Raw genomic sequence first — 12288 nt, forward strand, 5'->3', positions numbered from 1 at the left:
GAGATGCCTTGGCTCGGGGGCGGGGTATAGGAGGGGGACCCTAGTGCATCCTGGGAGGCTGAAAACGAAACTCTATGTGCCCGATGCCTGACGTCATCACCTATACCCAAGGCATCCTGTGGATACCCTATGGACCCTGATGTAGAAAGTGTCAGGTTGCAAATGATTTTTGTGCACTGAAATGCAGTTTTAAGGTGCGTACACACTACGCGATATGCTCCCTGAGCGATATCGTGTAGTGTGTCCCCGGCAGGCTGTGCTCAATGTCGTTCATGACATTGAGCACAGCCGCTGAATGATATCATTAACGATATCGTTCAGTGCCAGGCTCTCTCACCCATTCCCCAACATGCAGCAACCTGACGAGGTCGTCAGATTGTGCTGCATGTTCAGGCGATGGACAATCTCGGAAACGACCAGCGGGAGTGCGCATCGCTGGTCGTTTCCGACATAAAATTGCACGATTTGTGCACGATTACTGAGCGATTGCACGATTACGATGTCGTAATCGTGCAGTCGCTCAGTAATATCGCCCAGTGTGTACCCACCATTAGTAAGAAAACCCTTAATGTGAACAACAAGTCTCATAGAAAAGTACAAGTCCATTTATATAAACTGCATTAATCAAACACTAACTATTAAATAAAACGTCTGAGATACAATGAACAGGACAACTTGAAAAACACCAATAACAAGTATATATTTTTGCAAACAAATAATTTACATATATTAGTATATTAAAAATAAACATATGCTGGTACTTTATTTATAAACAAATAATCCAATAGTCACTAGAACAATTTGTCAACATACAAAAACATTAACCAACAAGCATTGCGTTCCAACCACAAAACAAATGCTCTAATTCAGGGAATTATCCTCCGTTTCATTATTGTGCAAATAAATAATTCCACAATTGTGGTTGATGATCAAAGTTATGTAACTTCAATTTGAAATGATACTAATAAGCCCAGCACAAGCATAATTTAAGGCAACAATGTCAGTGCAAAGAGACAAAGAAAATATACAGATGTTGACATTTAGTAACCCTTTTTTTTTAAAAGAAAAAAATCGGTTTGCTAGAAGCTATCGAGACATATCCGGGCTAAATATGAAAAAATTGCTCCAACACAGCTGCACATACAAATTGACTCTAAGGGGTGTATTTACTAAAGTGCGGGTTTTTAGAAGCAAAATTGTTGCTCATAACAACCAATCAAATTCTACTTATTTATCTAGCATCTTCTAGAAGATAATAAATCTGGGCAACATCTCCACTTTTAAAAACCCGTACTTTAGTAAATCTACCCCTAAGCCTCCAATGGATAAGGCACTGGGGACTGGATTTTCTAGGAAACTTTATATTCCTCGAAATACCACCACTGTATATAAGATGTGGCTTTTTGTGCACATTAACTACCCAAGTTCTGTCAGTTGTTGCTGAATTAACTTCTTTGCAGCACTGGATTCTTGAAGATAGTACATAATATATTTAAAAAACAAAAATAAATAGTAATCCTTACTGTTTGACAATTTTTTTTTAGTGATGCAGCAAATGCAAATTATAAGCTTCACAGCCCTTAAACATTTCCTGTAATGTACTTGATTCATCAGCAAACACAGCAATATCCAATGCCATTTAAAGGACTGATGCAAGTCCCACTGCAACTTTGGAGTACAGATGTGTCCTCATACATCTAGCCTCAATACGCCACGTGACACAAGATGCCTTGTGCGAGTGAGCCGCCAAGTCCCGTGCAACTCTGCTAGTGTCGGGCGCCTTTTGTTGCCAGGAATGCATCTTTGTCGCAATGTCATCTACTAGGACGCACCAGGAGACTGTGCTGATTAATTTGATGGAACACTTGTATATCTGTGTGCGACCGAGTCTGTAAACGAAGCATAATGGAACTTGGAGTGGGAAAAATCAGCTGCATCGTAGTACTTCGTATATAGATTCAGTGACTCAAGTCACACAGATCTAAAAGTGTCACATATCAAATTAATCAGCACAGTCTCCTGGTGCGTACTCGTCACATCACACTGTGACTAAGATGGTTTCTCGGATAATAAGACGCTAAAAAGATGCCTGGTGCTAGAACAGCCGTTTGACGTGACTGAAGCAATGATGTACAGTATGAGGACACATCTGTAAGCTCAACATAAAATCAACACATCTGTATTCTGCATTCAAATCTATCTATAACCTAACTTATAATGACCCACTTGAAGGGCTTGTCCCCTCCATTAGTAAAACTGCATCCCCTGTATTTCCAACATTGCCTATTTGCAACTGCTGGTCCCAAGGTGATCAGCTCTCTAGCTGAGGCAGCAACAGTCGAATCTTCATTCAGCTCTGCCCAGACAATGGTGAGGAACTTATGCAGTCCCTGACTGTACAGGACCCACTTACAATCAGTCTAGACTTCTCCTACTGGGATCAGCACCTGTTCATAGGTAATATCAGTGGGTTGAGGAGGGTTCCACTCAATCCTTCATGGGAGGTGCAAAATGAAAACTAGATATTCCCTTTAGGTTCTCCAGTATTCAGAACAGAAGATTTTCTAGATAAACTTACCTAAAAGGCATATGGGCTATTGTAATTAATACAGCAGAAAAAAAAAGATATTTATATATTCTGCTATCATCTAGCTAGTTTTTATTTTTACTTATCCACCTGAAATAATAGTGGTTTAATAATTGAATTTATGTCCTGCTTGGTCAATCAGAATTTTTATCAGATTTGAACCTTTCCCTCGTTTGTTTGACAAGGGAATTTTAAAACCTATTTTTAAAAGGCACTACTAAATATAACACAGGCAAATACTAGCTGGCATATTCTAATTGATGTCTAGGTAACACAGATTGTGCCTCGGCTGCAATAGAACCCGCAGTCCCAGTACTGTGAAGCAACAATGCTAACCACTGTGCAACTGTACCAGACACTTGTAATTAGAGATGTTAAAAAAACATCTCCCTAAGTGTTAAGCAAATTACCCAGTTTCTTTATTGTATATTCACCTTCTGTTATTTTAGTTTGACTATTATTTATTGCTTATCTCAAAACTTTCGAACAATGCCAGTAAAACTAGAAAGCATTGAATTAAACTTATCACTTACAGAGAAACAGGATGAAGTGGGGGAAATTTGTGGGACTTATTGGTAGCTGAGGGATGTCCAACTAGTAATCTCCAATTTTTTTGGTGCTGCCGGCTTCCAAAACGTAATGAGGGAAATACTTTCTAGAAAATCATAGCTTCCCTCTAAATATGTTTGGATAAATTAACGAAGGCACTAGGATGTCTCCCCTTTAAAACCTTAATGAGAAAGTGTTCAAGCCCATTTCTTTTGTGTTGTGACTTTATTCACAGTGAATGTCCATATATTCCCATTTACTCATCTGTATGTAAAGATTATCCCATTACCTATTATAAGAAACTTGTGTTAAAGTGCAACCTTTACCATTCTGAATAATACCATCTTAGTGGATGCGAGTGATGGAGTGGGCAGCATATAACATATTAACAGTAGCGAGTGCACACTCTGCCAAATGCTAAAAACTACAGAGACATTCTACCAATTTATAAAGATGGTATTAAATGCTTATAGGCTTATGTGGTAAAAATGCTACAGAATATAATAGTCACAAAGACACAGGGAGGAAGTCAAGTCAGCACGATGGCGGCGAATTACCTTCATCTAGAGGCAAACGCAGGCACTCTGCTAATTTTTCCTTGTACCCCTTAGAAGTGCGTATGAAAATTAGCAATGTTTGTTGCTGCATTAAACAATGTGGAGGTACATTGTGCTGAATTGAATTCCCCTCTTAGTAGTCAACTTGAATTTTCTTTTATATGCAATAATAATCTGATACACATTTCAACAGCTGTGCAAAATGTCAGACACAATTACTAAATAAACTTGTATGTAATAAATTACTATATAAAATGTTCTCCTGACTAATTTCAGCATCTCCCGTGCAAACAGAATACAGCAGGAAAAAAGAAAGAAACGTGACACATATAAACCAAAGTTGGGATTCAGAGTCACTGTACTGTAATTGACCCTTTATCGGTGCTACACTTGGCTTCCTTCCACGTTACCAGCTTGTTGCAAATCAAAATGTTTCTATAAAGTCTCTTTATGGTTCTTGAGCAATGAACTAAAGATCGTCCAAAGCATTGAGGGATTCTCACAGTTGTGCTGCTTCTCCCAATGTTCAATGAGTTCATCTTGGACCTCAAACGCTTGTTTACACAACAGGCAGTTGAAATGATTTCCATAGTGGAACTGAATTTCTCTGCATAATCCAGAAGGAAAATATTCCTTCTGACTGGGGTTTCCTTGTTCTTCCATTGATGGAGCGGACACATTTTCAGCAAATTCACTGCGAGTTGCATCAGAAACACACAAAGATTCCTTCAGTCTACTAGAACCATCTAGCTCCTCATCACAGCTGCTACACTTGACCAGACTCCGTCTCTCAGTAAGCAATTTCCAGTAGTGGGCTGCCTGTTTAACCACTTCTTCTTGCGTGCCCTGTCGGTTCTCCAAAACACCCTCTTGCAATGTTTCCTGAAATTCTTTTCCATGTACAGAAAATAAATGGAGCTTCATATCTGAAAAGGTAGGCGCTATTAAATGACAAAGCCCACATTTTATCTTCAGTCTGATCTTCTCTGCTTGTCCTGGAATGACTGCTTCATTACTCCCATTCTTGTTACTGCAAGAGAAAAAAAAATGAGAAAATTAAATAAGTACAGTATTAAGGCCCTCATTCAGAGCCGCTCGTTAGCGGCAGTACGCTCGTTCCGAGCGATGTTTGCACATCTGCGCATGCGTACGGTTTTTAGTACGCATGCGCGAACCAGTCAGTGCGGCCGAAAATCGTTTGTACGCTATATAGCGAGTGCCTGCTATTTTGAGTGACAGAATGAGGCATATGTGGGTGGTAACAGGGGATGGTGCTTGAAAATGGGGAGTGGAGATCCGAACGCAGGCGTGCTTAAAGGTCAAAACGGGCGTTTTATGGGTGTGTATATTTAAAACAGCAGCGTCATTGACCACGTCACTGGGTTATTTTAGAGCCAGAACTGCTCGCAAATTTGTGGTAGCAAACACCAACCACAAGAATAGCGAGCAGTTCATACGCTGGTCGATGTACTCGATTAATCTAATAAATAGCGGACATGACGTAGGATGCGAGCGGCCAGGGGGCGTTTTTAACAAATAAACGAGCGTATGTTTTACTCGCTCGTTCAGACTTAGAGGTGTGAACAGACTACAATGTGCGTACGGATCATTTGAATAGCCACCCCTTGTTTTTAAACGAACGACCGCAAATAGCGAACGGCTCTGAATGAGGGCCTAAGTATGTTAAATAGTAGTCCTACCACTAGATATAGTGCCACAATTATAGATAAAGTTCTCCAAAATTTCAATGTGTTTTCATTTTAACGGTGATATGTATCAAGCCGCGGAGAGAGATAATGTACCAACCAATCAGCTCCTGTCATTTTTCAAACAGCCTGTAAAGTGAGTTAGCAGCTGATTGGCTGGTACTTTCTCTCTCTCCACAGCTTGATACATCTCCCCTTATACCCCTTTCAGACATACAGAGAGTCCCGGGAATTTGGCCTGCCTCAACCAAATTCCCGGGTTGCCGCGTATGTCTGAAAGGTACCTACCCGGGAACACGTTCCCGGATAGCCGACCCTTCAATCGACCAGGGAATTTCCCAGGACTTAAGTTCCGGGAAATTACCCTGCTTATGTCTGAATTTACTACTCCCGGGCTGCACCAAGCAGCTTTTACATTGAGGTTGGCAGTGCAGAGCGCCCTAAATCACTCTCATCGCTGCCGCTCACCACCCCCCGCGCCGGTGGCTGTGTCGCTGTAGATCAAGTCAGCGACACAGGACCCCAGCCGGACGCCGGGGACGCCCACCTGTGCTGGAGACCACCACCGACTGGTCTCAGCCATAGCGGGCCACCCGCACTCCTGCTGGACCACCAGGGCAAATTAATAATAAAATTAAATTATATTAAATAAAAAACAAAGCTACATTTTGATTGGCCGGCTGCCTGCTGCACTTTGATGACATCAGCGGCAGCCAGTGAGGGGATAGGCTAGGAGAGGCAGACGGCAGAGGAGAGGCAGGTAATATGAAAAACCAGGCTTATGTCTGAAAGGGGTCTACCTAAATTTCCCGGGTAGACGCTGTAGTGTGAAAAGGGGGGTCTCGAGCAAATACCCAGGATTTTGCACGGGAGAAATTCCCGGGTCTGAGCAGGAAATTTCCCGGGTCATATGTCTGAAAGGGGTATTAGTCTTTCTTTTTGATGGAATACAAAATTATTGTGAGATGGAAGATAAAGGACAGGTACCAGGCTAAGCTAATAACAAATCTAAACAAACAGACAACAGTAAATAAAAAAAGTGCACAAACAGCATGGTATGAGGGTTCTGCTCATAGGTTTAACATAACTGTACTTTCTATTTCAACTCTGTGTGTATATATATATATATATATATATATATATATAGCAATTATAACCAGGTATATCTAATTTAAATTTTCTGAAAATGGGAGCTGATGCCTCCGTGTGATTGTTTCCCGAGCTGCTGTAGTAATTGAGGAAAGAAAGATTCAAGCGGTTAAAAAAAAAATACTTCTGGTCTTCTACTGTACATAAAAGCTAAAAGTTTAACATTTGCTATGTCTCCTAGTAAACATTGTATTTACTCTTATACAGAATGTATATAAAACAGACTTTGAACAAGTCCATGGGAGAAAAACTGCAGTTTTTGACTATGAGACAATTGACGGATTAAAAGTCCACTTTAAAACAACTCCCCACTCAAAATTAAGGGTTATACACCCCTCCCCTGAATTTTGCACCACAGAGACTAGCCTATAGATTTTTAGTCCGCCAGTATGGATGATCAGAGTTACTGAATTACTGAAAATGTTTGTTTCCCTGGAAATTAATGAGTCAAGAAGGGAGCCTGGTGATTGGGAAACACCTAAAAGAGTTGGATATTGGGATATGGTCACCTCCTTTAACAAAAATAATTTGCTCTCAGGTCGTATGTATTGAGTGAGATATTACTCACCTGCTTTTATTTATTTGTGGCGTAATAATCCTAGGTTCCTTTTTTTACCTTAATGTTTCTTCCATTGTGCTTCCTAACAGATATGCTGTTTTGAGTCTCTGACAACCACTGAGCCGCTTGTTTAGTGATATATTTATTATGTTCTATTATGTTTTGTTTTTGTCCACTCTATCGGATTTACTGTCATTTTTATTTGTTTATTTTCATATCATAGTAATGTTTCTCACTATAATGCTTATTGTATTTTTGTGGGCGTAAAGCTTTAAAATTTTATAAACAAACAATTTAAAAAAAAATAATTTTGTACTCGAATTTAAATTGGACAAAAACTCACCTGTCGAATGAGCTGACTTCATCTTTCACATTGAGGGCCACGTTCTTTTTCTCCAGTTGTCTAACTGAAGACTCTGTACTGATGATAACTCGATGCACTTCCTTAAGATGCCCAAAATATACTCTAATGTGCCCAAACACCTTGGCACAAAACTCACAACACATTAACTTCTTGAGGCGGCTCTCGCCATGGTGAAGCTTCATGTGCGTACTGAGACTACCCGAGTGCACATAGGCTTTCCGGCACAGACGACAATGGTATGGCCTCTTGTTCGTGTGGCTGTTCAGGTGATCTTGTAGGTGATGCTTAAACTGAAAGCCATGATTGCAGATATGACATGTATAATATACCTTTGCTGCTGAAGACAAAATTCTACAGTCATTGTTCTGAGTCAACAAAAAATTATCAATTTGCCTCCACCTATGTGGCCTGATACTGAGCAACCGATTTCTAATGGGAGATGGGGAGAAGTGTGCTTGTAATACAGGGGTAGAAGCCCCCAGTGATGCCAAGCTGTGTATTTCCACTACTGGCTTTGGCATAATATTTCTGTATTTCTTCACTGACACAATGTTTTCGTCACTCACATCGACAACCTCAGCTCTTTCCTTGCACACAGTTAGTCTGCCTCTGCCCAGTTTCATCTTTGGTTGGCAGCCTGTCTCACTAGAAGCTTTTCGTTTCTTTGCTTTTTTCTTTCCTACAGTACCATTGTTTTTGCTCAAATTGCCCACCTCATGCTCCAGAACTGGGTGTGGTGGACTGTCAGGTGCGGAGACATTTGAAACTGTGACCGAAGGAAGGGGAGCTTGAACTTCACAAAAAGGTGTCTGCACTCCAGGTTGCCTTACATTCAAAAGAGGAATTTCTGCCAAACTTGCAGACTCCTTACATTTAGAAATAGAGGATTTCTTAGTCTTTGAATAAGGCAAGATTGGTAATTTTCCCTTTGGAACAGACTGGAGATGAACCGGACTGCCAAACATCATCGGAGAGAGGACTGTTAAAGAGTTCGTAGAATCAACCACTTTATTTCTTTCACATCTAACCAATGTTCCATTGTCGGTCCTCTCAACATTGACACTAAGCTTTATAGGTCCACCTGTGCCAAATATGGTAGGCTGATGTTTTTCAACGCATGACAACGCACAATTATCTCCTTTACCATCTTCTGTTCCACTTCCTAGAAAAATGCTATTTTCAGAATTAGCCTCTGCTGTGGTCTCTTGTTTAGGGTCAAAATGTATAATGCTTTCAGAGTTTACTACTTTAGGTTTGCTTAGAACACTAGCCTTTTTATTCAATAGCTTCTTGCTTTGCGTAGGTTGGTATCTTGGGATGGGCAATTTGAGATTTTCATGCAGAGGTATGCCTGTGGTTTGCATGACCTGCCCACCCAATGGTGGAGAGACTTGTGGTAAAGCTACAAGAGAGAAAGTACCATCATGACTTGCTACTTTCATCAAAGTATAGTTCTGAGTGTTAATAATCAGGGGTTTAGGGCCAGGTAGTGCAATGTCTGGCAGAGAAGGTGGATAACTGTTTGACACACAGGAAGAAACCATCTTTGGTGAAACTTTCGGGGCAATGGTTCTAAAATGGGTTGTGTTAGGCACAATTTTCCTGCCAGTCATTCCAGTGGAACCAAGGGGAATCTTTGACTCCTCTGTAAAAATACAAAATATGTACAGTAAACAAATAACTTGGAAAGTTTAATGCAATTATTAACTTGAACTGACCAGATTACAATTTATACAACTCTATATATTAATAAGTCTTTAACCAGGGAATAGTTTATGGTCGCTTTGTCGACAGTGAGATCGACAGCAAAATGCCGGTTGTAGCATTTTTACATTGCGGGTATTATAACTTTAGACAAGCTTATAAAACTGCATGTTTATAGTTATTATGACCACTTAATAAAAATGCTGCAAGTAGCATTTTAACTGTGTTCTGCTTTCAATCTCGTCACTGTCGACAAAATGACCCTCGACTTGATAATTATATTTCATGACAAACTGGAAGAGATCATGTTTTCTTTTTTTTTTCTTTTTTATTTGCTGAGATGTATAGTGTATGGTAGTTTGTTTATTTTGTGGTTGTGGTTCCAGGGAGAATGGATCAGAATTGCAAAATAAATAAAAATGTACATATATACCTACTGAAAAATTGCCATTTTAATGCCATGATCCAAAACAGTGAAATTACTGTGGAATTTATAGAGCCATAAAGAGAGAAATAATGGGGATTTAATTCACTTTCAACTAACATCCCTTGGAGACGTTGAGGGTACACAAATCTAATTTATTATAATCCATGAAAACACCAGCTACTATCTTAACATATTTTAGAAAACGCCAGAATTCAACACAGGAAGAGAACTAGAAATGTAAAGTTAAATTCAATGGTAAGAATAAAAATCTAAAGATGATGGGATATTTAGTTCTGCAAAACACATATTTTGCAATCATTAGCCAGACTTATTCATCTGAATTTACACATCATGTTAGTTTTCAATTATTTGTTTTGCCAGGGACGTCATGTAAAGAATTTATAGGAATAATTATGGGGCTCAGAAAAACATATTAAAGACTCAGGCAGGTTAATTTAAAAGGTGACTACACTTGAATTAAAGGTTCCCCTTGTTTTATGTACTGCGTGGTGATTTGTATGCATTGAACTGAATCAGTGGAGTGTGTGACAACTACATACACTGACTGTACATTGGAAAAAAAAAAAGAGAGTAAATACCTGGAGATGCGGCTTTTCCCACATATATCTCCTGGACATGATGCATAGTTTTTATTTTCTGTGCAGGAGAACCGTGCATGTAAGACAGCTCCTGCAAAATGCAAGTTACAGAGCCCTATTTACAGATGAGACAAAACTGCCAACCAGGACAGCGCTATACCGCCAACAACTTTCTACAGCAACAAAAGAAGTGCCATCACATAACACTGGGGAAAGACGCCAGGCTGCCCACCTGACAGCAGCTAGGAATTAGCTATATCATTCTGCAGCTACACAGCCCGAGCCCAGCACTGAGGACAGCACTGCCGCAGCTGCAACCTTTCCCCGGTCTACTCTGTTCCTCTTCCGCATCACGTCACACCCCTCGCGCTACTTCCCAGGAAAACGTTCTACAGTGGCTCCGCCCACTTACTGTGGTCACTGTCGGGCGGGGGAGACTGCCATAAGAACTTATGCATGACGTCACCAGTGTAAACTCATGATGTTCTAATGTTAGGAAGTTAGAGTAGTAGGTTATAAATCTCAGCTGTTTTGTCTGTCCAAAATGCCCTTTAAATGACGGACAAACACAGGACTTATATACATGTGTATTAATATAATATCTAATTATATATATATATATATATATATATATATATAGTTAATTCACACATATACCAAACCTGCCTGCTTTCCTACCTTTGAAAAAGCTTATCAGTTAGATTGTGAAAGCAACACCTACAGTGTGAGTGTGGTTGTGGTAAAGTGGATGTGTACTGCTACATCTGAGAGACGTTCCCTAAAATTGACTTAAGGTGCGTATCCACTAGCAGATAGAGGAACGACAGTATGATTACAACATTGTAATCGTACAGTCATTCCTCATAATGTGCATAATGTTGTTCAGTGTAGGCACACTCATTCCTGAACATGCTCAATCTGTCGTTATCGGCAGAATGACCAGCATGTTCAGGCGATTGATGTAGAAAACGACCAGCGAGAGCGCGCTTCGCTGGTCATTTTCAACATTTTTATGCCCGATTTGTGAACGATTAATGAGCGATTGAATGATAACGATGTCGTTATCGTTCAATCGCTCATTTTAATCGCCTAGTGGTTATCTGGCTTTACATCCAAATGTAAACGAGCCCCAAAGCAGTTAGCATCTACTATTAGTATAATTTCCCTGTATTGGTTACAAGGCACAATGATCCCTATGATTAAAGGCATTTTCTGAAAAATATCAGATTCTTTGTAAAATGCGGAATCTAAGGGTTTCCCCACGTGTTAAATCCAAGAGGGTGCCTTTGAATGCAGACTTTTCCTCGCAGCTCCTGATGCTGCAAGAAAAAGTGCACTACTGTATCTGGGCTTAATGCACGGGGGATACAGGACCTAATTTAATAGGTCCGACCTGGCAATTAGCCATGCGGTTTGGATATGCCCCTTAGACTAATCCCTAAGTTTTATGTAATAGTATCCAATATTTACATTTTGCAGCGTTGTGTGCAATAAAATGTGCTGTATGTTATGTTACAATTGGACAAGATAGCTGAACATAAACAACATTTACAAAAGCTTTTACATTATTTATTATTATTAGCCCTTCAATAGTACAGTACTGTAATAAGTAAAATATAGAAACACTAATTCTCAATGTTTACACTCGAAATCTGATGTTCTCAAGATCATTTCTTTGCTCTAAAATTCACTGGGGACGATTCAATTGTTTATAAGGCGGCTATTTGTTGAGAGCGCCCGACAGAGCAATTCAATTGGTGTTCCGATTGGGCGTGATATTTTGCAAATGTGCGATAAACCCGTGGTCTAACCAGGACTTTAGACGGGTTTATCCAATTTACATGGCTAAACCTGGTCTATTTGGGCGCAATGACCACTATAATTAATGGACACCCAGAACAAATTGCAACACTGGGTGTACATTTATTATCACCACCCACAAAACAATTGAATCGCCCACAATAATTCAGTCTGATTGTGATTGCAATCTTTCAGGTGTGTACGTAGCACTGCTCATAATTCCAAACAGTGTTAATTTTTGGAGACTGTGGGGGAGATGTATTAACATCTCACTTATGTCTTCGCTA

At 39.9% G+C, this 12288-nt stretch overlaps 1 protein-coding gene across 2 annotated transcripts; it reads right to left on the reverse strand.

The window, feature by feature from the left end:
• Nucleotides 1-692: 692 nt before the first annotated feature.
• On the reverse strand, nucleotides 693-10548 carry ZNF438 (zinc finger protein 438). Of its 2 annotated transcripts, XM_088447955.1 has the most exons (4): nucleotides 10434-10548; nucleotides 10202-10292; nucleotides 7451-9116; nucleotides 693-4723 (listed from the first exon to the last, which is right to left on the reverse strand). In XM_088447955.1, exons 2-4 carry the CDS (start codon nucleotides 10278-10280, stop codon nucleotides 4129-4131), a joined length of 2340 nt encoding a protein of 779 aa, XP_088304081.1. In that variant the 5' UTR covers nucleotides 10281-10292; nucleotides 10434-10548; the 3' UTR covers nucleotides 693-4128. The 2 variants fall into 2 exon arrangements, with proteins under 2 accessions (XP_088304081.1, XP_088304080.1); XM_088447954.1 differs by having other exon boundaries at nucleotides 10202-10548.
• Nucleotides 10549-12288: the final 1740 nt, after the last annotated feature.

This window comes from Taudactylus pleione, unplaced genomic scaffold (genome assembly GCF_031769625.1).
Source record: "Taudactylus pleione unplaced genomic scaffold, aTauple2 ptg000446l, whole genome shotgun sequence".
Taxonomy (NCBI): domain Eukaryota; kingdom Metazoa; phylum Chordata; class Amphibia; order Anura; family Myobatrachidae; genus Taudactylus; species Taudactylus pleione.